Genomic DNA, 26534 nt, shown 5'->3' on the forward strand with positions numbered 1-26534 from the left:
GGTACTACAGGATCTCATCTCTGTAGCAGCAGCAGTAATGCGGTCAATGTACCAGTCTGTTGAGGTAAAGAAGGAGCTGAGTCGAAAGGCAAAGCTTTCGATTTACCAGTCAATCTACGTTCCTACTCTCACCTATGGTCATGAGATTTGGGTCATGACCGAAAGGACAAGATCTCGGATACAAGTGGAGGGATGAGTTTCCTTCCCAGGGTGGCAGAGCTCACCCTTATGGATAGGGTGAGGAGCTCTGACACCAGGGAGGAGCTCGGAGTAGAACCACTGCTCCTCCACATCGAGAGAAGTCAGCTGAGGTGGCTCAGGCATCTGTTTCGGATGCCTCTTGGACGCCTACCTAGGGAGGTGTTCCAGGCATGTCCCACCGGGAGGAGGCCTCGGGGAAGACCCAGGACAGGCTGGAGGGGCTATGTCTCTCGGCTGGCCTGGGAAAGCCTCAGGATCCCTCCAGAGGAGCTGGAAGAAATGTCTGGGGAGAGGGAAGTCTGGGGTTCTCTTATACGACTGCTGTCCCGTGACCCGGCCCCAGAAAAGCGGTAGAAAATGATGATGAAATGTATTATTTTTGAGACAGATCTGGCTCCATAAAATCATTTAATTTTTTTTAAAGAATTACATTTTTACCCAGACTGACTGTATTGTCTTTTTGAAGAAGCCCAAGAAAGATTGCGTTCAACTTAAATATTTTTGTTATTCCACCATTTTACTATCATATTTGTACAGTGTAGATTGTCTGAAACATGTGTTTGTAAGGTGTCCAGAATTGTTGTTCTGACAGAGCCTAATTTGTAATATTAACTAACATTACATCACTTCAGGAAGTAATAGTTATCATAAGCATTAGAGGAGGTTTAAAGTATAAAAGGTGTATATTTTTATGACTTGTAAATCTTTCTTGGTGTTGGAAACTATCGGTTTAATCGCATTACATTTCGAGTAGAACGAAACTTAATCCCATAATAGCTACTTTGATTTTGAAAGTTACTGCAGTCCTCAGATTGAAATCTTATCAGCTATCTCCAGCAACCTGCTCTTGACTCAACTTATGCAAAAAGAGAGAAAGAAGACGAAAGAAGAAAAAAGGGAAGCCTGAAAAAGCGAGATCATCCGTGTCTATTATCTGATTGGCTGTCTTCGAAGCAAGCTACATTGCCCACCCACATGTTTATATGAGTCGTTGATCATTTGTTGAGTCCTCCCACTGAGAGACAGGATCTGTGCCGCGATCGGGCGCTCATGGCAGCTAATGATTATCGCGCTTACCTGCGGAATCATATCGATATGGAAGAGGCTCCGGCGCGCGCTCCACACACGGGCTCCACGCACAGGGCGCTCATTTTCGGCACGCTCGCTGTTATGGCACTGCTGCAGGTCGCGTCAAGTGTGGCGATTTTGTTGCACTTAACCGGTTATCTCCGAGAGGTAAGAAACTCTTGCAAGGAAGCAAAGCAGGCGGAAAGCACCCAGGGGGGCTTAAATGTAGCATTTCCAAAGAACACTTTCACTGTCGTTTTTTTATTTAATGGCGTCGAGCTTAAGGGTTTACTTTTTTAAAGTATGAAACTTATTTTAACCTGTTGTGAAATCTGAATGTCAAGGATTGTTGAGAGAGTGTGTGTGTAAGAGGCGCGCAGCTGCTGCTGCTGATGATGTTCAAGCGCGTTTGAACTTCTGGAGAGCGCGCGCCTGCAGAAGCGTCTTCTGCCTACTCAGTTTTTCTTTTTTGCGGAAAGCGGGTTTTGTTTGTAACTTACAAAACACCATACAAGCTGCACAAATGATATATGTGAAAGGGTTTTCATTTTCTTTAAAGGTTAATCGTATTGTATTCCTTCATAACATCATTTGTTTTGAAGTCTTTGAGCTGATCAAACTCATGGGTTTTGTACTTTTTGATGCTATCATTAAAAGTGATCAGACACCTAAAGTTTACTATTTTTATTCTGGCTTATTATTAGTAATATTTCTTTATATTTCTGTATTTTAATATTAGTGTCATTGAACGAAACATTCCAGAATACACGTAGAAGTGTTATAAGCGTTACTGATAACACCTTACTATGCAGTAGTCCACATTTGAAGCGGATCAGAACCTTTCCTTTAATCAAAGTTGTCATAAAACTGTTGAGCAACACCAATTATTGTCTTATAACAATTCGATTTTTTTATCCACTTCAAATGTTGACTACTGTATAGCCTACATATGAATCATAACATGAGATAAGGACTTGTTCTTTATGTGTATATTGTGCATGATCTGACTTTACTGACGTTCAGTGTGTTGGTTATTAAATGTTTAAATACAGTAGTTTATTTTGTGCTCTAGGTTTGTTGTGGGATTAACTGTATCAGTCTGAATCCAATTGCTGACGCAGGAAATGTTGGTTTTTGGCAATGTTGATCTTCATGAATGCGTTGTTGCTCCAACACTGGTTTCCTTTCCCCGCATTTTCCAGAAATCTGGAGAAAACAGACATTGACCAAATGTTGTTGAGGGTCTCCCACAAGTGATGCAAAGTCATATAATGCCAGTCTAAATGATAAATTTGTCTGCTCGTTCAAGTATTAAAGACAGCGGGACTATAAAATGAGACAAGTGTATGAGAATTAAATTTAACAAAACAAGTTGAGGTTCTAAACACTTATTTAACCAGCTTCGTGAACAGCACATTGGGATGTTTTTAACAGGCATTCAAAAATTGGCATCTCCAAACTTAGGACTGATAATGTTATGTGGAAAGGTTGTTTGCTGGTCATGTCAAGTTTTCCCTTTCACTTCAATTCTCTGAAACATTACTAATGGCTTTATTTGATCATGTTTTTTCCTCATACTTAGAGATAGTTCACCCAAAAATGAAAATTCTGTCTTTACTTGTTTCAAAGTTTCGTTCTTCTGTGGAACACAAAAGAAGATATTTTGAAAAATGTTAAAAAAACCTGTAATCATTTACTTCCACATGATTTGTTTTCCTTACTGTATGGGTCAATGGTTACAGCTTTCTTCAAAATATGATTTTGAAATAAAAAATACAAAGTTTATAACCACCTGAGGGTGGATAAATAATGAGTTAATTAAAATTTGGTGGGGAACTGTCCCTTTAAATGTTTGGAAGATAATTGTTGAAAACCTGTAACCATTGACTTTCATAGGATTTGTTTTCCTTACTATATAAGTCAATGGTTACAGCTTTCTTCAAATATCATTTTGGAAAAAATAATACAAAGTTTATAACCACCTGAGGGTGAATAAATAATGGGTAAATTCGATGTTTTGGAAGAACTGTCCCTTTAAATGTTTGGTAGAAAATTGTTGGAACCTTGTAACCATTGACTTCCATAGGATTTGTTTTCTTTACTACATAAGTCAATGGTTACAGCTTTGAATGTCTCTCAGAGCTGCAGCGAATGGGATGTTGAGAAACATCTCTCACACATGCTGCCATTCCCCAATCTGTCTCTCTCTCTCTCTCTCTCTCTCTCTCTCTCTCTCTCTCTCTCTCTCTCTCTCTCTCTCTCTCTCTCTCTCTCTCTCTTTTGAATGCTGTGGAGAATATTATGACATCTTGTTTTGTGAGGCTTTGGCCCAAACGCAGCGGTGTATGTCGGAGGCTTCTTGTGTGCTGGTGCAGAGCCAAAGAAACAGATGCGAGAAATGAAGAAGATGAATGTCAGTTGTGTTTGGCGCCTGATTCATGTCGTTCCTCAGAAATGAATGCAGGGACGAACCATATATGATAATGAAAAGATTTAGCAAGAAGCTTCTTCTTATCCCTTTCATAGAGCATGCATTTCAAAATGCGGCACACATAAGAAAAGAATAACATCACAGACTGCATTCCATCTGTTGTTACTTACAGATAAAGACAGTTTCAGATTTGTGTGTGCTGTCTCATTTTACATTGTAACCGAGCACCAGCACTCTCATAGTTTAAGACACTCGTGTTTTACTCGTTTAAATGGTGATCGAAACCCAAGATCTGTGAGAACAGATTATTTCACTTCCAGAAATGTGACTTATGCGTTAGATACAACTATTTGAGTGGCTTTTTCATTAGACTCTATTTATTTCTTTATCTTTGCACTGTGACATGATCTGCTTGATTTTGTGGAGATTTTACTTTGTAGGATTTCTGAAAGTCTTGTTGACAAATCAAAACATGACAAAACAAAAATGAAAGTAAAGATTTGCTGCAGTTTCCGAATGTGGGCCTGCTGCTTATCCATCTGTAGGTGTAATTATTTATATGTATCTAGGGTAGCACAGTGACTCAGTGGTTAGCACTGTTGCCTCACAGAAAGAAGCTTGCTGGTTTGAGTCCTGGCTGGTCAGTTGGCATTTCTGTGTGGAGTTTGCATGTTCTCCCCGTGTTGGCGTGGGTTTTCTCAGGGTGCTCCGGTTTCCCCCACAGTCCAAAGACATGCGCTATACGGGAATTGGATTAACTAAATTGGCCATAGTGTATGGCTGCGTCCGAAACTGCCTACTACTTAGTAGGTACTGCATTTAAATTTAAACGTACTACTCTGCCATTTAGAAAAGTACATTCTATACAGTATGAATGTGAGCAATAAAAATGGAATTCAGACGTACTACATCTGCCATTTTGTCATGGTCACATGACCTTTCTGTGTCACTTTACTCCCATTCATGAACTCTCTCACGGAGCATCATGGCATAGAGCAGCCTGTATGGGATGCGCACTTCAGAATCTCGCCAGAAGTAGTAGGTCTTCCGGGTACTTCTCACATACTGATTTTGGAATTCTATGAATTCTGACATACTACTCTGCTTGCATACTGATTTTAGCGTACTATATAGTATGGACTATGGAAGTATGCGGTTTCAGATGCAGTCTATACTCATAGACTGCATCTGAAACCGCATACTTCCATAGGCATCCGCTGCGTAAAACATATACTGGAATAGTTGGCGGTTCATTCCACTGTGGCAACCTCTGAAATAGAGACTAAGTCGAAGAAAAAAATGAATGATTGAATTTTTCTCAATTCTGATTATAAATTGTGAGAAATTAACCCAGGATTCATTTATATACTGTAAATTAGTGATACATTTAAAACAATTTTGTCTAATTACACAATTTTGTCTAATTTATTGAATGTATTTTTTTTTATTTTTGGAAAAGTTTGCTTTCAGATGTCAAAATTGTGAAAATGATCATCCTCTTTTTACACAAATCCACTGTGTAAAACATATTCTAGATAAGTTGGTGGTTCATTCCACTGTGGCAATCCCTGATAAATAAGGGACTCAGCCAAAGGAAAATGAATGAATAAATAATCCACAGCTCATTTAAACCCTGGGTGATGATTTTATTCAGTTTTACTTAAAACAATGCTCTACCTAAATTCACCCTTTCTTTGAGCTTGTAAATCCAGGTAGAAGGATAGTTCTCCCTAATAATGTTGAGCACAAACGAAGATGTTCTGAAACATGTTGGACACATGTAGGGAAAATACTATGGAAGTCAATGTCAAAATCTTATTTTATGTTTAACCCTTAAACTACCCCACCAGGAAAAACATTTCTGGATTGCGTTTCTTAACTCGAAATGTCGCTAGTCAACACACTCAATGCATAATTTCTAAATGATCAACCTCTAAATGATCAACTGAATCAAAACAGTCATTCTTTAAATTACTTTAATAGTCAACATTTAAAAAAGTAAAAACTTGGTCAATCGTTTGGTAGAGCGGCAGTCAAAGGGTTAAGAGAAGATATAAACTCAAATAAGCTTTGAACAAGTAAAGGGTGAGTGAATAATGGCAGATTTCGTTTTTGGGTGAACTATCCCTTTAAAGGACTTAATGCTAATAATTCTGCTTTCCCGTTAGTTCATTAAAGCATGCAGTGTGTGGGGGTACCTGTTAGCGAATAGCGTTCCAGCTGGATGTAGTTGTGTAACTGAACTTTGTTTGTTTTTTCTGTTGTTTCTTTACAGGTTGATCTTGCCTCACCACAGCAGAGTCCTAATGAGGTGAGCTAATAAACTTCAAAAGATGAGTCTGCTTTTTTCCATGTTTGTGATCTTTGGCTCAGAATCAGAAACAACATCAGTTTACAGAAACATCCTTTTCCTCATTTTACACTGCACAACATGGTACGATTATAATGTGACTTTAAAAATGTAAATTAGGGGAAATTTGACATTTATCATTCCTAGCAAGAGCGGTTGTTTCCTTCATGGAATTGAAAATGTTAAATAGTTATTTAATATATTATTATTATTATTATTATTATTATTATTATTATTATTATTTTTTATTCTTAATCTAGTTGTGAGTCTTATACTTAGATTTTTCTTCTCAAAATAGAAAGTTTATGGTTCTCAATTGGCGGCATGATGGCTCAGTGGTTAGCACTGTCGCCTCACAGCAAGAAGGTCGCCGGTTCGAGTCCTGGCTGGGCCAGTTGGCATCTCTGTGTGGAGTTTGCATGTTGTCCCCGTGCTGGCGTGGGGTTTCCTCTGAGTGCTCTAGTAGGGGTGTTTCTCAGTACTGGGTTGCAGCTGGAAGGGCATCTGCTGTGAAAAACATATGCCTAAATAGTTGGTGGTTCATTCCGCTGTGGAAACCTCTGAAATTGCCAAAGGAAAATGAATGAATGAATGAATAGTTCTCAGTTCTGATTCAGAATTGTGAGAAATGATCTCAGGGTTTATTGCTATACACTAGTGGTACCTGTGCTAAATAATTTATTAATTATTATTATTATTTTTGTAATTTTTACAAAAAGTTTTGCTTTCAGATGTCAACATTGTAACAATGATCCCCTTTTTACACAAATTGACCAAAAAGAAAATTGTATATTTGGGATGCCATGCCAGAATTTGGCCATTTAACTGCAAACCCCCCCCCCCCCCCTCATATGCAGTTTAAAGAGCCCCTATTATGCATTAAAAAGAATCGATAGATCCTAGTAAAGCTGCGGTCACACTAGAGTTTGAGCATGCGAAATTCTTTTGTATGGCGCTGCGAAAAGGGGCGGGATTAAACGAGATGATTAGACATTTAAAAAAGCCAGCGATTGCTCCATATTTAAATTTTCTGTCCAGGTAGGTCGTGTTTTAAACCTTGATTGGTCTCACGCAGTCAAGTGATGTGATTTCGCAGGTCAGAGTTCATCAAGCTTGAACTTTACACCGCAGCGAACTGCGAAACTTAACGCATGACCCTGCGTTTCCGGTGGGACGCATTCACGTGCATATGAATGGAAGTCTATGGGGAGAAAAGTCAAGTGTGACCACAGCTTAAATGTGATCAACAGTTTAGCGACAACACAGCCATGTAATAACATCATCTGATTAATATCCAACTGAGATGACAGTAAAATGACACAAGCTTTAGTAAAAGAAGCAATTCATTACAATTACTTTTCAAAATTTTTTGCTTTTAAAATAGCCTTTGCAAATTTCAATTTATTATAAACAAAAAATTTTATTTTTCTTTCAGAGCAGGTTATTAATTAACTGGCAATGTAAATTAATTTTGCATCATAAAAGCATATTGACAAGTGAGAAGTCAACATTCAAAATTTACCTACAACTATATGTAATCTGCGCTTAGTCCCTTTATTTATGAGGGGTCGCCACAGCAGAATGAACCGCCAACTTATCCAGCATATGTTTTACGTAGCGCATCGCCTTCTAGTTGCAACCTAGTACTGGGAAACACCCATACACTCTCACATTCACACACACGCACCAGGGCTCGTTTCATTCATTAATTCATTTTCTTTTCGGCTTAGTCCTTTTATTAATCAGGGTTCGCCACAGCGGAATGAACCGCCAACTTAACCTGTTATACGCAGCTGATGCCCTTCCTGCTTCAACCTAGTACTGGGAAATACCCATACACTCTCACATTCACACACATACACTTGGGCTAGTTTCATTCATTCATTCATTCATTTTCTTTTCGGCTTAGTCCCTTTATTATTTAGGGTTTGCCACAGCAGAATGAACCGCCAACTTATCCAGCATATGTTTTACACAGCAGATGCCCTTCCAGCTGCAACCTAGTACTGGGAAACACCCATACACTCTCACATTCACTAGGACCAATTTAGCTTGTTCAATTAACCTATAGCGCATGTCTTTGGATTGTGGGGGAAACTGGAGCACCCGGAGGAGACCCACGCTAACACGGGGAGAACAGCTTAATCTAATAATTATTCCTTCAAAAATAAATCTCTCAATGAGAAACTTGGCCATGTTTATTATTATCATATACTGTCAGAAATATTAGTCCAAATATGCCTGTCACAATAATCAATATTGACAATCAATCGACTTATTGTGGAAAACTTAATGAGGACCTCAATAATTTTTGCTGTTGCGATATATATTTACAAATGCACAAATAAAGTTAACGCCATTTTACAATGACATTTACATTACCTCACCGGTGTCAAAGTTTATAATTGGACATTTACCTAATAGAACATTTAATAGTGTATATATAATAGGACATTTACTTTTTAACATCGTTATAAAGTCTAAACAACCTTAAGAATAATAAGCATTTCTTAAGCAAGTTTTTATTTGCATTATTATGCCTGTTACATAATCATTATATAATCAGTGGTGTAAAATGATCTCAAAATGACAATAATATCGCTTATTGCAACAATTTCTGTGATGATATTTCACACAACAAAAATTCCCTATCGTGACAGGACTAAGTACAAGAGTCACCACTGTGGTCCCTTATTACTCCATTTTTTTGGATGTAGGCTCTTAACTGGCACTGTGTAATATCATTGCTTAAATAGGATTAAATAGGAAAATCATCATTTTTTAAAAAGAGATGCTAACGGTCTAATCTGATTCAATGATTTATGCTAAGCTGAAAGTGTTCCCACCAGATCTGGAGATTGACTGAATGGATTCAAAAATGGTAAAACTCAACTGTTAAACTCTAAGTGACCAAAATCTAAACACGATTGTATCTAAACAGTTCATATTGGTATTTTATTGGTATCTAAAGGGTATTATAGTTCCTAAAAAATCCAGAAGTGTACAATTTGAAAAGGTACAGCCCCAGTGACAGCTTTTTGGACCTTTTATTTCTGAAAGTGTTTGTAAAACTTGCAAACTTTTTAGCGTTTTCATTTATTGTTTTCCCTAAAAAAGTCAGCTTTATTGGACAGTGTGAATCTTCTTTCTATGTTAATATTACCAATCTTCAATCATTAAAACATGGTCTGCATTGATATTTTGACATTATTATGTTTAAAAATGAAGGCAAACATACCAGTGCTGCTGTAAAACATTTCCTTAACCATGACGGTGCAGTCGCTTGTGAAAAGGTCAGGCTAATGTCTCTGCAACTGTTCTTTGTCAGGGGCTCAGTTTGGATATTTAACCATGTTGCATGGCTACTGACTCAATAATTACAAATGACCTGCATAAACATCTATATATGGTCCGTAGGGATGCTGTGAGTGTGTTTTCCTCATATAGAAGAAGCTAATTATAGGGTTTGGAAAGACATTTGGCTCTGGTTTAGAAAAATATTCATCATAATTAATCAGAATCTGTAAAGATAGATCAGAAGAGAAATGTACAGTAGTGTGTTTAATTTAATTTAAGCTTAGCTTTGGGTTTTGAGGGCTTGTTGTTATATTATGCTAAATAAAAATTCTGGGCTTTATGAAGCATTTTGACAGCTTGCCTTGCCAGACCATGAGTAGTGAACTGTTTTTATCATTACCCCGGGACAACTTATTTCAGAGGAAATGTAAACCTGAAAAGAATTGTTTAAATATATGTTATGTCATGGCTTTTTTTTTTTTATGTCGCTCAAATACAATCAAGCTTGCATGTGCTGGCCTAGTTTGTTTGTGGTATACCAAAATTCTCAAGAAGGTCAGAGCATCGAACGACATCCAGAAGTTGAAGGACACAATTATTATGTTTATTTGCTACTTGATGCCTGTATAGGATCTAAGGCCTAATATTATAACCTTTAGTTTATTTCATAACTATAGCTTTCACTTAGGCCTTAATCTACAACCACTTGTATAAATCTCTTTGTGGTGTAAGGCATAAAATGATGACACATACACCCGCAAATCAGATTAGATTTCACAGTTGAAGGGAGTGAGTTTTCGGTTCTTGATTTGCAGGACTTTCTGCATTTGTTGGCTCCATTTTTAAAGACAACTTTCAATCGCAAAACATTAGCAGTCATTTATTGCTTTCTATTTTCTATTTCTTCTGAAAACGCTCGAGGCATTGGGAACATTCTAGTCATACCTGAGCAGGTGAAGCTGCAGAGAGGAAATGGCACAGCATTTTTAGGCCTGTTAAGATTTCAGTAACAATGACATGTCTGCATATCATGCATTTTTTTCTTGGTCTTACTTTCCCCTATCATACATGGTATTCCTCTATGAAGAGCTGGTTTAAAAAGTCATTTTATTATGTTTAAATTCAACTCAAGTTTATTTGTATACCAATTTTTACAATAATTATTGTTTCAAAACAGCTTTACAAAAGGTGCACATTATTACATTACAATCAAATTAAGTTAAAGTTATGATCAAATATAAGTTATTATATACAGACATTATTAACCAGCAATTTCATAACATATAGGTGATGTCTATGTGTACATGTTTAGTGAAGTATATTCAGTGTGTTGTCCTCGATAGACATCATCTCTTCATAGCTCTCGGATCCCATCAATGCCACTGCACAGTCTCTAGAGGCCTCGGGATGGCATCCCCAGAGGGAAATAGAGAGCAAAGAAAATATTTAGCGTAGCTGCTGTTCATAATGTATATATTAAAAGTCATTAAGGCCCATAAGTATTTCTAACAAAATGTCTGGGGAATTAAGACAGGAGGAGTGTGTACAACACGAGGTTGTCAAGCCCACTCACCTGCATGGATCACACTTGTGCATCATATAGTTATTTAATAAATTGTGTGTATGCTTTACTAAAAAAAAGATAGGTCTTTAGTCTAGTTTTGAACTCTGAGAGTTTGTCTGAGCCCCAGACATTATCAGGAAAGCTATTCCAGAGTTTAGGAGCCATAAATGAGAAGGCTTGACCTCATTTAGTAGACTTTGCTATTCTGAGTACTAGCTCTAAGTTTTAAGATCTTAAAAAGCGAGTTGGATTGTAGCAAGACAAAAGGTTTGTTAGATAAACAGAAGCTATAATAATTTAAAGCTTTATAGGGAAGAAGAGATATTTTGTAGAATTAATACGGAACTTAACAGGCAGACAGTGTAAGGAGGATAAAATTGGGGCTGATAGGGTCATATTTTTTTTGACCTAGTAAGAACTCTGGCAGCTGCATTAGTACCTTTGTAGCTTTAAGACACAGTAGTTTGTCATTTAATGAACCGTTCTCTTCTATCATTGTCTAAACTGCCCTGTCAGTCATCTTGTCACATTTCTTTTATAATTGATCTCCTGCCATATTGTAGATCAAGTAGCATGATAATCTTCCATTTATAAGTCTTGAAATGGTAATGAAATGTTCTCATGTGTTTGTAAGGATGTGATCAGATCGAATACTATTTAGGATGGTTAGTATGGGAATTGGGATTCAGCATGCATTTACCTAAAAAAACAAAAACATTTGTGGCAAAAACAAACACAACATCTGTGTGTGTTTTAAAACCTATTGAGGTAAATATCAACTATAGAAAGCTGGCTATACATGAAATGAGAAAAGATGGATAGCTCATTTAACATATATTACTGACAAATGTTACAGAGAAAAATATATAAAACATGTGATGCTTAAAATCATTCATTAAATAACTACTTAAAACTGAAAACATCTTTTACCAAAAAAAGATGGCTGATTCATGAGTTTAAATGTCAAATGTTTTTCCAAAATCATTGTAAAATGTTTTGTTTACTTAAAGGGTTGTACCCAAATTCACCCCAAAAATACTCTCACTATTTATTCACCCTCAAGTGCTTCCAACCTTTGAGTTTTGTTCTTTGATTCAACACAATAGAAGACATTTTGTAGAAAGCTGAAAAACTGTAACCACTGACAACCAGTGTTGAAGGTAATACATTGCAAATAATGTGAGTTACGTAATAATATTATTTTTCTAAGTAAAATTGCTTAAAAAAATAATGTAATAATATTTGAGTTACTTTTTAAAAATATATAGCTTAAGTTACTTTTTTGTTTAATTAATAAGCTTGTAAAAAATAGCTGAATTAAAATAAGTGTAATCACATTGAATGATATATCTGTGATTAAAAGTATTCTCATTATTCTGAACGCATGGAGGAAAAGGGAATTGTCTCAATGTGCCATGATTTTACTGAACTAATAAGACAAAACAAAATACAAAAGTAGCAAACGCATTGCTTTTAACTTTTCTTAATCTGTATACATGGCATGAATGGTGTCAGGAAGTTCTCAGAAGGTAACATTATTATTAATATTATTATTATTTTAAGGTAAATGTGTAGGTTACACAGTGTGTCATTAAATGCAGAGCTCCTCTATTTAAATAAGAAAACTTGCAGAACATGCGGACATTCCACTCTCTCGCTCTCGTTAACATGCTTAAATACCTGTGCTATATGACAATATAAAAGCAGTTTAAGTCCTTGTGTGTGAGATTTAAGGTTTGGGACTCTGCTGAAGTCTGTTCTGAAAAGAAAATGTCAGACTTGATTTTATTCGCCATCGTTAGACGTTAGATCGCTGAAAATCCGATCTACCTTGCTAACACTGTAGACATGAGGGCACAGATCCGATTCATATCGGACAAATTTCCACATATGAACAAGGCCTGAATCTGATTTGAGTAAATCGGAATCCATGTGATTTGTTCCTGCTTACACGTACATGAGCCATATCCGTTCTGTGCCACATGGGAAAAAAAATCAGAATTGAGTCACTTGAACAGTGCAGTGTAAATGCAGCCTTCAGAGTTACTGACCACCATTCATTCGAAAATCGCCAACTATAGTATTTCAGAATGGTCAGTTCGTAGTCTATATCAATATTTGCAACCTGTTAACAAGCAGCAGGTTGACGGCACACTGAAAGGCTATCTGTTGATCAAGTCCAAGTTTACAAACAGATTAAAACAAATAGAACAATCGTAATCTTGACAATCATTCTAAGAGTTGAAGCCTCAAGCAGTGATTTATAGTTTTTGTTTGTTTGTGTTTTTTCATTGGAAAGCTTATAGAGAATGAATTTGCTAAATTTATAAACATGCTTACTAAAAATGGAGTACATATTTCAATTTAATAACAAGTCACACACGCATTCATGAATGATTAGTTATGGATGGTTAGTCATTTGTTTACATCACAGTTTTTCCCGGGAGACCCACAGTAGGCTGCGTCTGAAATCCTATATTCCCTACTATGTTAGAACAGTATGTGAGCCAAATAGTTGAAGTCAGAATTATTAGCCCCCTGAATTATTCGACCCCTGGTTTTTTTTTTTCCCCCAATTTCTGTTTTACGGAGGGAAGATTTTTTTCAACACAATTCTAAACATAATAGTTTCAATAACTCATCTCTAATAACTGATTTATTTTATCTTTGCCATGATGACAGTAAATAATATTTGACTAGATATTTTTCAAGACACTTCTATACAGCTTAAAGTGACATTTAAAGGCTTAACTAGGTTAAGTTAACTAGGCAGGTTAGGTTAATTAGGCAAGTTATTGTATAATGATGGTTTGTTCTATAGACTATCGAATGTATAGCTTAAAGGGGCTAATAATTTTGATCATAAATGGTGTTTAAAAAATTTAAAACTGCTATTATCCTGGCCGAAATAAAACAAATAAAAGACTTTCTCCAGAAGAAAATATTATCAGACATAATGTGAAATTTTCCTTTGTCTGTTAAACATCATTTGGGAAATATTTAAATAAGGACAAAGAATTCAAAGGGGGGGCTAATAATTCTGACCTCAACTGTATGCCCAAATTCAAAAAACAGGTGAGAACTACCGAAATGACCTACCACTTCTGGCGATAGGTGCGCATCCATAGTGTGTCTGAGTTCCATTCATACTACTCACATTCGTACTATATAGAGCGTACTTTTTCTAACAGTCATGTAGTAAATTCAAATTTAAATGTAGTACCTACTCGAGTAGTAGGCGATTTCAGACACAGCCATAATGTTAAACTGTTTACATAACTTTCACGCAAAAGCAGCGTCTTAGTAGTAAAAACAAGAACATGAATACAGTGTTATAAACAGAATGAGACCACCCACTGAATGAAAAGTCAAAGTTAAGTGGAAAATTGCAAAATAGTAGCCCAATAATGGAAAAGCGGCTATAGACAGTTCCTACAAAATATTTCTGTTGTATTGCAGTGTCAGTCAGAGGTCAACCAAATAAATGGGTTGTGGTTCCAATCCTTCATGACTTTTTTTTTCTTCCATTGAACACAATAGAAGATATTTTCAAAAATGTTGGATACCGGTAGCCATTGGCTTATATAGTAGGAAAACTAATAGAGTACTATGGAAGTCAATGGTTACAGGTTTCCAGCTTTCTTCAAAATATCTTTGTGTTCAACACATGAAACTCAAATAGGTTTTGAACAAGTGGAGGGTCAGTAAATGATAAGAGTTTTTTATTTTGGCTCAACTATTGCTTTAATAATTGTTGCTTTTTGCCCATAGATTAGATTATGGTGAATATAATGAATGTATGAATATATTTGTTCTTTATACAGTTAAAGTCAGAATTATTAGTCACCCTGTTTATTTTTTTTCCCCCAATTTCTGTTTAAAGGAGAGCAGATTTTTTTCAACACATTTCTAAACATAATAGTTTTAATAACTCATTTCTAAATACCGATTTATTTTATCTTTGCCATAATGACAGTAAATAATATTTGACTAGATATTTATCAAGACACTTCTATACAGATTAAAGTGACATTTAAAGGCTTAACTAGGTTAATTAGGTTAACTAGGCAGGATAGGGTAATTAGGCAAGTTATTGTATAATGATGTTTGTTCTGTAGACTATAGAAAAAATATAGCTTAAAGGAGCTAATAATTTTGACCTTAAAATGGTTTTTAAAAAATGAAAAACTGCTTTAATTCTAGCCAAAATAAAAACAAATAAGACTTTCTCCAGATGAAAAAATATTATCAGACATACTGTGAAAATTTCATTGCTCTGTTAAACATCATTTAGATAAAAAAAAAATCAAAAGGGGACTAATATTTCTGACTTCAACTGTATGTATGTTTTTGTATGTATGTTATGTATGTTTTATTTATATATATATATATATATATATATATATATATATATATAATGCCAACATAACTCCTAGCATTTAAATTAATTCCGTTACATATAGCTACACAATGGTGGGCATGCCATCTTTTAAAACGTTAGTTAGGGATGGGTTGTTCATGAATGATTCGTTTAATTTGAACTACTTTCATTTGAAACGTGAAGAATAACGAGTTGTCTCATGAAGTTCTTTGTTCATTTTGTGTTAATTCTATAAACCTTGCATATTTTTAAGAATACACCTTCTAGTCGATCTTGATGAATGCTCCTTGTCAGCGCTGTAAAGACGACAGCTTTCTTCTTCATCAAAAACTCAACTGCTGAAGTATTATTGTTTTTTTTTTTTACATTGACAATAAATTACTGCTGGTCTGTGGCTTGTTGTTTGTTAGATTATAGAAATGGCAGCTTTAGGAAGTTCTATCATGCTGATTTAGGTCTGTGTTTGGTTTTTTAATAATTTAGCTTTCAGTTAGTTATCAGATTGTATACGAAAATGGGTTGTTGTGTCATGACTGTAAGCTGGTGTCAGTTGAGCGGGACTTTGTAGATCACTGCTGTACAGACTATGGCTCCAAATGAAATAATTAAGATTCACGTTTCAACAGTGGAATGAAGAGGCTTTTAAAAAGTAGATTAAACCCTTGACATGAAATGAAGCTTACAATAACTCGTCTGTCAGCCAACGAGGCATGTGGATATTAAACTAAGCCCTCATTCATGTTAACTGTCAAATACACAAAAGGTTACATCAAATGAAAAAAAAAAAAACAATGTTGAAACAAAAATCAATGTAAACAGTTGGGTGAGAAATCACATTTGTACAAGAGTCTCTTGGACTGTGACGTGTGAATACACTATTCATGCAACTCACCCAGACGTCATCTTTTTGGGCAGCGGTTCTCAATCCATCTCAAAGCATGATTTCCCATGTGCAGGAGCCATAGGGTAGACAGTAGTGTACACTATGTAGGGAATATGTCAACTGAAAGACTTCTTGAAGCTCTCTTCAAAAAAACTGGTTGTCTAAATCAGGTGTGTTAACAAGTGAGACATGCAAAATATGCAAAGCGGTGGATCACGAGCACCACTGGGCAAGAATCATTAAACTTTGCAAAATTGTGAGATGGGGGTAGTGTATGAGCGTGAATGAGGGTGTAAGAGTATTTCCCAGTACAGGGTTGCAACTGGATGGCCATCCGCTGTGTAAAACATATGCTGGATATGTTGGTGCTTCATTCCACTGAAGCGACCTCAGATTAATAAAGGGACTAAGCCGAAGGAAAACGAATGAATGTATATTGTGAGATGGACATTCCCAAAAGCAAATCTACGTCTATGGTGCTTGCAGATTTAGAGAACAACTCCATTTGGAGTGAACTTTGTGCTTTTTTGTGAAATCATTCAAGATCAAACAGAAGCATTAGAGTTAGTATGGGGAAAACAGTGTAATGTTATGCCTTTACGGAAATTCTTTTCAGGTAACAAAGCACATGCTGTCATTCTATCTTTAGCTGTAAGATCAAGTTCTACTACGCTGCAACCAATAATCAGCATGTGTGAAAAAAGCATTATTACATTCTATAACACCAGTCCTTGCTCCTTATTTGCGTCTAATACCGCAGTTTGACACGACGGCATGAGTGAAATATTCATGAGTTAAAGTGAAACTGCCGAACTGCAGTTAGGCATCCTGCTGATTTGATTCAGAAGGGCACTTTTTTGTCACACGGCTCACCGGTCAGGTATACATCCGCACTAAAATATCAAGGTAAAAGTCATCATAGCTTGCGTAGAATAGATCCAGCTCCCAACCCAACTTTGAGAATAGATTAACGGCAATATTTTTTTAATCGCGCGATGAGTCTCGCGTTAACGCGTTAACAGCCCAGCACTACTTAATACACACAAGATGTACAGCAATACACAAATCTTTTTACAAATGAAAAAAATTATAGATTATAATGTTACAAAAATCATTATTTTCTACATAAATATAAAAACCACTGCCTCCATGACTTCACCTCGGGGAGCTTTTTTCAGTTTATTCATGACAATTTGTATTTGTATGTTGTTGTTGTTGTTGTTTATTATTATTATTATTATTATTATTATTATTATTATTATTATTATTATTATTATTATTATTATTATTAGCAGTATTATTTATTATATGCGTATTTATATTTGTTTAAAAAAAAAAACAAGTTTAGATTTGTCCACCTGTCAGGTTTTGGAGACCATCACCATATGGGGCATAGGAATAGGACGTGTGTTTGGATGTAACTCAGTTTTTTGACCACACTTCATTATTATTGTTCATTTATTCGTTTGCTGGAAATTAGAACTGAATTTAGAAATAGTTTTGAAACAAATCTTTGCGCTTAACAAACAAAATTAATTATGTAGGCTAATGTATGTCTTTAGTGGAGTGCGTACAACACCGTTTCCTTATTCACAAAAGTAAAGGAGTAAAATGCAGAGTAAAAGTTAAGTAAAGAGGCTGAATGGAGGAGGCTCGTTCTTTATCCTTGCGCTGCAGATGGTCTGTTTAACTGTCTTCTCACTAGTAACGCATTCAGTTTTTCCGCTTACGAAGTCTGCCATGTAAATAGCAAATGCACCATGATGCAATGCAAATGACTCTTTAAGAGAATGGCAGATTGGTTTAATGCACGTTATGCTCAAAACACACCCATAACTCATTAAGAAAATAAGCACAACCCTGTTAGACCATGTGCCAGGGCGCAGAGCATATTTTTCCATTCTTAAAAAAAAACTAAAGTGGATTCGGACAGGCCCTTAATGCTTTGGCGCCAATCGCTTTGGACTTTGCGCCTAGATCGTTAAAACAGAGCCCTTAGTGTCATTTGCTTAGTTGTGTCATTTATATGCAAAGATGGCATTGTTTGTTATGACAAATTGAAATAAACAAATACTGAACAACATAACCTGTTTTTGTCTTTATGACAATTTGACATTACCAAGATAAAATAACTTGTCATAAATCTGTCATAAACATGATTGTCTCGAAGCATTATAATTGTGTCATGAATATTTTTCTGATCATGTTTTCAGTGGAACAATCTGTATTTGTCATTAAAATGTCTCATTAAAAGCATCATTACTCTGTCAAATCATTTTTACAGTGTCATTAATATTTAATTACAATTTTAGCTTGTACCACTCAGGCCATAAAAAAATAATAATGACGGTGTTATAAAATTCATGACATATTTATGATGGCTTCTTGACAATCATGTTTATGACAGATTTGTGACAAGTTTTGTTGTCTTAGTAATATCACGTTCTCATGACAAAGACAAAAACAGGTTGTGATGTATTTATGCCAAGTTGTCATAACAAACAAAGTCATCTTTGCATTTAAAGGGTCATAACTGAGTGAATGACACTCAATTACAGTTGTCATAAGCATACATAAAGTCTCATTCACATTCATGACATGAATTAAAGATTTAATGACAATCTTATGAACACCTGTTCAAGTACCAAGTTACCAAGGTAATATCTAGAAAAATCTAATATGACATACTAACCCTTAAACATTATTGTTTTTGTATCATTTTTATCACCTTTCAAATAAAGTGTTACCATTACCTTTACTCGGCACATGCTCGGCTGGTTTTCATTTCTGCTACAATCTGGGGTGACATACTGTAACTGCTGGGAAATGCCATCAGTCCAAAAGACTCATTCCTCATAGCATTACAATACATATTTGTTTTGTTATTGTCTGTGTGGCCATAAGAATCAACACTGTGAATAAAGGATTCAATGAAGAGTCACTCAGTAATTTGCTTTGTATTTTTCCCTCCTCAGGAAATGCACAGTGAAACTTTAATAGGTGACCAACTCAAAAGTTTAAAGAAGGAAAGATGTCGGACAAAAAAAGTCATGCCATCAGCTCACCTTCCAATCAAGGCGCCCATAATCTTATTACTCAGTAAGTAAATGCTGTTTTCACATTTTTATTCACATTACATTTTTAAATCACATGACATGGTTGTTGTAAACATTTCCTGAAATGCTTTTTAAGATATACAGATATACAGTGCATCCGGAAAGTATTCCTAGTGCTTTGCTTTTGCCACATTTTTTTATGTTACAGCCTTATTTAAAATGGATTAAATTCATTTATTTCTTCAAAATTCTCTACACAATACCCTATAATGACAATCTGAAAAAATATTTTTTTGAAATGGTTGCAAACTTATTAAAAATAAAAAAGCTTAAAAAAATCTCATTTACAGAAGTATTCACAGCCTTTGCTCAATACTTTGTTGATGCACCTTTGGCAGCAATTACCGCCTCAAGTCTTTTTGAATATGATGCCACAAGCTTGGCACATCTGTTTTTGGGAAATTTTTGCCCATTACTCTTTGCAGTACCTCTCAAGCTCTATCAGGTTGGATGGGAAGCGACGATGTACAGCCATTTTCAGATCTATCCAGAGATGTTCAATAGGATTTAGGTCTGGGCTCTGGCTGGGATACTCAAGGACACCGAGTTGTTGTGAAACCACTCCATTGATATTTTGGCAGTGTGCTTTGGGTCATTGTCCAGCTGGAAGATAAATCGTCGCCCCAGTTTGAGATCAAGAGCACTCTGAAGCAGGTTTTCATTCAGGATGTCTCAGGATGTCTTTTCATTCAGGATGTACATTGCTTCTCCACTCTCCACAAAAGAACGCTGGAGCTCAGACAGAGTGACCATCGAGTTACTAATCACCTCTCTGACTAAGGCCCTTCCTCCTAATCACTCAGCTTAGATGGCCGGCTAGAAACTAGGAACTAGGAAGAGTCCTGGTTGTTCCAAACATCTACCACTTACGGAAGATGGAGGCCACTGTGCTCATTGGAACTTTCAGAGCAGCAGAAACTTTTCTGTAACCTGTAAGTCTGTAATTCTGTAAGTCTCGGAGGTCTATAGACAATTTCTTTGTCTTCATGCTTTGTTTGTGCTTTGACATGCACTGTCAACTCTAGGACCTTATATAGACAGGTGTATGCCTTTTCAAATCATGTCCAATCAACTGAATTGACCACAGGTGAACTCCAGTTAAGCTGCTGAAACATCACAAGCATGATCAGTGGAAACAGAATGTACCTGAGCTCAATTTAGAGCTTCACGCCAAAGGCTGTGAATACTTATGTACATGTGATTTTTTTCAGGTGTTTGAATTTTAATAAATTTGCAACAATTTAAAAAAAAATCTGTTTTCATTGTCATTATGGGGTATTGCATGTAGAATCTTGAGAAAAGAAATTAGTTTAATTCTTTTTGAAATAAGGCTGTAACATAAAAAATTTGGAAAAAGTGAAGGTCTATGAAAACTTTCTGGATTCACTGTATCTAGCTGCAGACCCGCAGACCCACACAAGTTTCAGGACACACAATCCAGCACACGCACGCAATCTAGGCTGGGGCGAACCATATATGGTTAATGATGGGTCAGTCTTCTGTGACGACTAACTTGACGACAATTTACATATATATACATATATATATATATATATATATATATATATATATATATATATATATATATATATATATATATATATATATATATATATATATATAAAAAATAAATTAATTATTAACAATTTATTTTTAATTTATTATTTGTTGCAACTATAATTTCCACAATTTACCACAATTTAATGACTGATCATCTATATTGACTGATACAAAACTGTCTATTATAATGAATGGTGATCGGAAACAATGTTCCCCATTTGCCCGTCTCGATCATCATATTGTCTATTGTCTATAGAATGGACTCAGGCCTCAGTTGTGTGCTTTTATACACAATTTATTAGCTATATATATATAGCTAATAATAGCTATATATATATATATATATATATAGAAGACAAGGTCTGAGAAGACGTTAATAACATTAATATCCGTCGTAACCAGGTATGTTTCTGCCCCTGCCTAGATCATGTATGCTGGATTGTGTGTCCTGAAACATGCGGTATAGGTGAATTGAAGAAAATAAATTGGCCGTTGTGCATGGGTGTTTACAAGTACTGGGTTGCAACTGGAAGGGCATCGGCTGTGTAAAACATATTCTGTATAAGCTGATGGTTCATTCTGCTGTGGTGACCCCTGATGAATATACAGTAGTGACTAAGCCGAAGGAAAATGAATGAATGAAAAGATGTGGATGTTACTAGGAGGTAAATAAATAAACATATTTACATTATATTTACTGTACCTGAGAACAGTTTCTTATTTCAGCTCTGTTTTTAGTGTATCCTCAGGGGTCACCCCAGTGGAACTATCACCAAAAATTTGCATGTTTTTAATACATTTTTTTTTATTTAGATACTTAAGCTCAAGTTTCACAAGTGCAATGGTTAAAACAACAATGCATTTAAATCTATAGGCTATAAAAATAGTTTACAGTAGGTGTACTGTCACACCCCTGAATGTAATATACCCATATTTAGGACAGTCATGTTTATACTGACCCATTTGCTTATGCTTTTGCAGAAGATCAAAACGGTTTAACCCAGATAGCCTGGGATGACACGCAAGTGCAGAATCTGAAGAGGATGAAATATAGTGAAAACCGAATTATAGTGGATGACCCTGGGTACTACTATGTATATGCCAAGACCTGTTTTCGATATCATGAGATTCACAACTTGGAGAGAGAGGACATCAGCAAAATAGAGCTGGGTCAGTACATTTACCATGAAAACAACTCACGACCTGAACCTCCTACTCTCCTTGCAAAAAGCAGCGGGACGCCGAAGTGGAACACTGAAAAGTATAACAAGTACTGCATGGAGCAGGGCAGAGGTGTCCGGCTGGAGAAAGACGATAGAATTTACGTCAAAGTATCCAACGCACGGCTGCTGGACCCGGCAGTCGAAGAGACGTATTTTGGTTCTTTTAAAATAAGTGATTGACTTTGACTTTTTTTTTGCTACTGAAACGTTTGTGCACATTTTTTCATCCATACGAACTTTTTCAAAGTGACAATGAACCACTGAGCACTTGTTTTGAATCACTGACTTTTGGATTTTGTTCAATATTCATGACGTTTAAGAGCACATTATGACTTCCTAATCATGCCATCGAAGCTCTTAAGTACTAGCACTAGAAGATTTAGAATGGACTCAGGCCTCATTTGTGTGTTTTTAAGGCCGAAACTGGCAAAAGTATTCTCAAAAACACTGTCGTGAATCACAACGGTGGAGTGTTTTTGGACAGTACCAGCAAAGTATGGCAAATTGGAGGAGTCTTAAAACAACAGAGGAAAATGTACAAACTAAATTTGGTTGGAATTGTGATGTTCAATATGAAAGCAATATTGCATTTGCTGCGATAAAGTGCCCTTAAGACTGGCTCACACTGTGCAAATTTTAATGATCCTTCATGATTGTAGCTTGTACAATCAGCTGATATTATCTTGAACTAATTGACAATCAAGACATGCCAAACACAGACACTTGCATAACTCACTTGGAGTTGGATGTCATAAATCCATCACAAGCTCAATAACCTTTGCTCTTAAATTATAACCTAGAGAAAACATAAACAATCTGCAGTGTTCATTTTAATTTAAGTTTGAAATTTTCACAAGATGGCTTGAAGTAGGGTTGGGCGAGGTTGACCAATTTGGCATTGTATGATGTCTAATGTGAAACATTGTGATGGACGATAGCATCGCCGTCATAGGCGGCGGTCAATAAATTATTTATAAATAATTAATTAATTCATGACTAATTAATTATTTGTAGCCCACCGTTTTAACTACCTGACCCGCGTATAGTCTTTGTTTTACCCATAAACAAATCAGAAATAAAGTTACACACAAATTACCACCTGTCAATTACTTTTTCAGCGGGATTCTGGCATGAATAGGCAGAGTGATCTGTGTCATTATAATGGCGTCGAAAAACTTGGTTGGTAAAAAAGGTGCACAACCAACAGTAACCAACCAACAGTATCTGAGGTTTTAACTAAAATTACTAAGTACAAGCTTGAAAGCGAAAGATTGAAGCAGTGTATTGATGCTGTGACACGTTACCTGACGTGGCATTGTCTATCGATTGGTTCTTGGATTGACGCTCGTCCTAAGTATCAAATCTTCTGACATTGCCAAAACAATGCTATATCACGACAATTGGTAACTTTCAATTTGATGGCTAATTCGGATGAATTTGTACGATCTCAGTCTTACATTTTAGTACAATTTGCTCATCCCTTAATGATGGTTCTGTTTAGTGGTGACATTTGGTTGTCACCAAAAATTGTTCGTATGACTGAAATTGTATGAATTACTACTAATTAGCCACTAAACTGACAACATTTGAAATAGTTATGTTTCCTCATGGGATCAGGCTAGCCAAAATTTTGATTACACAAACCATTAATTGGCTGTCGGTGAACATGTGAAACCAATAATCAGTGACCACAGATTTCAGCCTAGCATGACTGGAATTTTTTAGGATTTCAAAAATGTGTCTCAGGTCAAAGTCACACAGTGTGAGCTGGATTTTAATAGAAAAATTAAAATGAATTATAAGTGCGTCACTAGTTTACGAAATTTTTCATGAAAAGTTTGACCTAGTTGATTAAATCCCAATGTAAAGCAAAACAAACCAGTCTGAAATGTTTTTAACAAATGAAATATCCATGCAGAATTTTGGATCGTGCCAACTGGATTTGAATGTTCACTTTTTATACGTTTAGAGCTTCCCTTGAAATGCTGATTAAAACTGTGTTGAAATAAAACTGTTGAGCAAAGCATATCCAAACCGTCAACAACAATCAAGGCAGCTGGACTGTCTTTGACTTTGAAAAGCAATGTGTAGGACCAAACTGAGTTTGGTATGCTCTTTAATTTAAAATTATTTTTTTAATGCACTAAGCATATTTATTTATTTTCTATGCTGATAGGATGTTTGTTAAATGTTCTGTCTGTTGTACATTGTATATAACTGTATAATTGCCCTTATTCCATCCAATCCAGAAGAAGTTTTGGATGCCGTGCATTGACTTTAGGTCGGTTATACATGCGCTTTTGTCCCAGGCACAGAGCTCCTGTTTAAAGCTTAAATGGATTGGTTTCTCACTAAGAAACTTTGTATTTAAGTATAATTCATTTGACAATTCTGTGTGCAAACACTTGTGGACAGCAGAATAAATCGTTCTAAACCCAAAGCAAACCTAAGAGGTTTTGCCAACTTACAAAAACCAAACATTGTTAGCAAATGTTACGTTTTATTTTGTCTATTTATATTATTCTTTCTAATAAAGATACTTTTCTAAATAAAACGTTGTTCATGCAAGTACTTCAATTGAGGGTGTGAAGTGCTAAGCACTGTTCATATTTACCATGTTTTCCATGCAGAACAATGTTTTCCACCTCCAGAGGCATTCATAGTTTACATATGCGTTGAGTATATTTTCATATCGCCTCGACGAAGAAAAAGTACAGGCAGTTCCCAGCGTTAACTGGCTCCTCTCTGAATGTGACAGTTAAAGTAAATGTTTGGCCTTTCCTTTCTTTGTGGTATTGTCAGGCAAACGGGTGAATTACTCTAGCTGTGGGGTGGGAACATGGTCATCCTTAAAATAATATCCACCCGTTAGTGACAGTTGTTTTAGCCTCTTATTCACTGCAAGATATTCGCAGCACAGTTTTACTTGGACAGAACTGCTGAGAGAACAGACGTAGGAGAACCAAAACAATGTAGTTTCCCTTTGTGTATTTCTCAAGTCTAAATGAACAAATTCATTTAAGAGGAACACTCAGTGCTAGCTCTAATCACTCAGCATAGCCAACCATTTAAAACACTGTGGTCTTTGAAAGTTCATATAAAACTAGACCTCAGAAATTGTTTTATGAACAAAAGCATGACATAAAAAACCATGCCTGTATAGAGTGTATAGAGAAAGGTCAAGTTGTTGTGAATTTAAAAACTGTTGAAACTATAAACACAAATTGAAATCAGTGAACAGTGAATTGATGTTAAATAAATCAGTCTGAGATGATTAGTGCTTTATGACATGGTGCATTATCCTACTGGAAGTAGCCACACTGTGGTCATAAAGGCATGGACATGGTCAGCAACAATACTCAATACACAGGCTGTGGCGTTGACACAATGCTCAATTGGAACTGATTTACCTGATAAAAACTACTAAATTGTTTAGAAAGTTACAGGATTTTAACTCTTTGAACTCTGTGAACAAGTTCACAATGATGTCACTGATTGGGTGGGAAAAACACACAAAATGATGTATTTTCAATAGGAAATAGTTGTTGACTGGATTTTTTCCCCTTTTATCACAGTCTTAGACATGTGAACGATTAGTAACAACATTGGCTTTGCTGCATTGTTAGATTTTCATTGTTTCTCTCTAATTTACTGTTGGTGGCTGTTTTTGCCTTATTTACCTTATGAGCACATTTGATGGTGCATAAATACACAGTCTTTGTTTTTGTTTACTCCATGTAGTTCTGAGAGCTGAGATGCATATTTAGATTTTCTCAGACACATCAAGGTAAGTGCGTAAAGTTTATTTTCACACACTCACAGACACACATACACACACTTTAATTTGCTGTTATATAAAATCCAGAAACTACGTTTTTTTGCACAGGCCTATCTAAATGGTGCCAACTGATGAATAAAAACAGTAAAAGTGACAAATTTTATCTTCCCATCAGGGAAAACCACCAACAATCAAAACTGCATGCGATAAAAAAGTGGTTAAAATGGAAGTCAATGGGGCAAAAACAGCCAACAACAGTAAATTGGGTAGTAAAAAATGAAAATTTATCAAAAACAATGAATTAAAGGCAATGTTGTATCACATGTCCAAAACTTTGATAAAAGGTAAAGACAAATCCAGTCCACAATTACTTTTTTTATTGAAAATATGTCATTTTGTGTTGTTTTTTTTTCACCAAATCAGTGACATCATTTATGAATTTGACAATTAAATAGTTAAAATACTGTAATTTTCTAAACAATTTAGTAGTTTTGATCAGGACTGAGGTTGAATAACAGATTTATGCGGGGGGAAAAATACATTTTTACAGCAGTTTAATTCAGTGGATGTTTTCATCCCTAACATAAAAAAGTAGTATTTGCCCAGAGAGTATTTTTGAGTAAAAAATTCAAAGTATTTTTTTCAAAATTTTGTCAAAATAAGATTTGTCACCAAAAATCAC

General features: G+C 35.7%; 1 protein-coding gene across 1 annotated transcript; it reads left to right on the top strand.

Annotated features, from left to right (window-relative positions):
- The first annotated feature begins 1222 nt into the window (after positions 1 to 1222).
- Positions 1223 to 24592, top strand: tnfsf11 (TNF superfamily member 11). The gene is made up of 4 exons (XM_056464885.1): positions 1223 to 1437; positions 5976 to 6011; positions 19151 to 19274; positions 21833 to 24592. The coding sequence occupies exons 1-4, from the start codon at positions 1252 to 1254 to the stop codon at positions 22252 to 22254; spliced, it is 768 nt and encodes a 255-aa protein (XP_056320860.1). The 5' UTR covers positions 1223 to 1251; the 3' UTR covers positions 22255 to 24592.
- The last annotated feature ends 1942 nt before the right edge of the window (positions 24593 to 26534 follow it).

This window comes from Danio aesculapii, chromosome 9, assembly GCF_903798145.1.
Source record: "Danio aesculapii chromosome 9, fDanAes4.1, whole genome shotgun sequence".
Classification (NCBI taxonomy): domain Eukaryota; kingdom Metazoa; phylum Chordata; class Actinopteri; order Cypriniformes; family Danionidae; genus Danio; species Danio aesculapii.

What these genes read in the sequence shown, in the direction of transcription:
- tnfsf11 (XM_056464885.1), top strand. Translation starts at nt 1,252, where the DNA reads ATGGCAGCTAATGATTATCGCGCTTACCTGCGGAATCATATCGATATG. An exon ending in TAACCGGTTATCTCCGAGAG is followed by an intron (nt 1,438 to 5,975) that starts GTAAGAAACTCT and finishes GTTTCTTTACAG; the next exon opens with GTTGATCTTGCCTCACCACA. An exon ending in GCCCATAATCTTATTACTCA is followed by an intron (nt 19,275 to 21,832) that starts GTAAGTAAATGC and finishes ATGCTTTTGCAG; the next exon opens with AAGATCAAAACGGTTTAACC.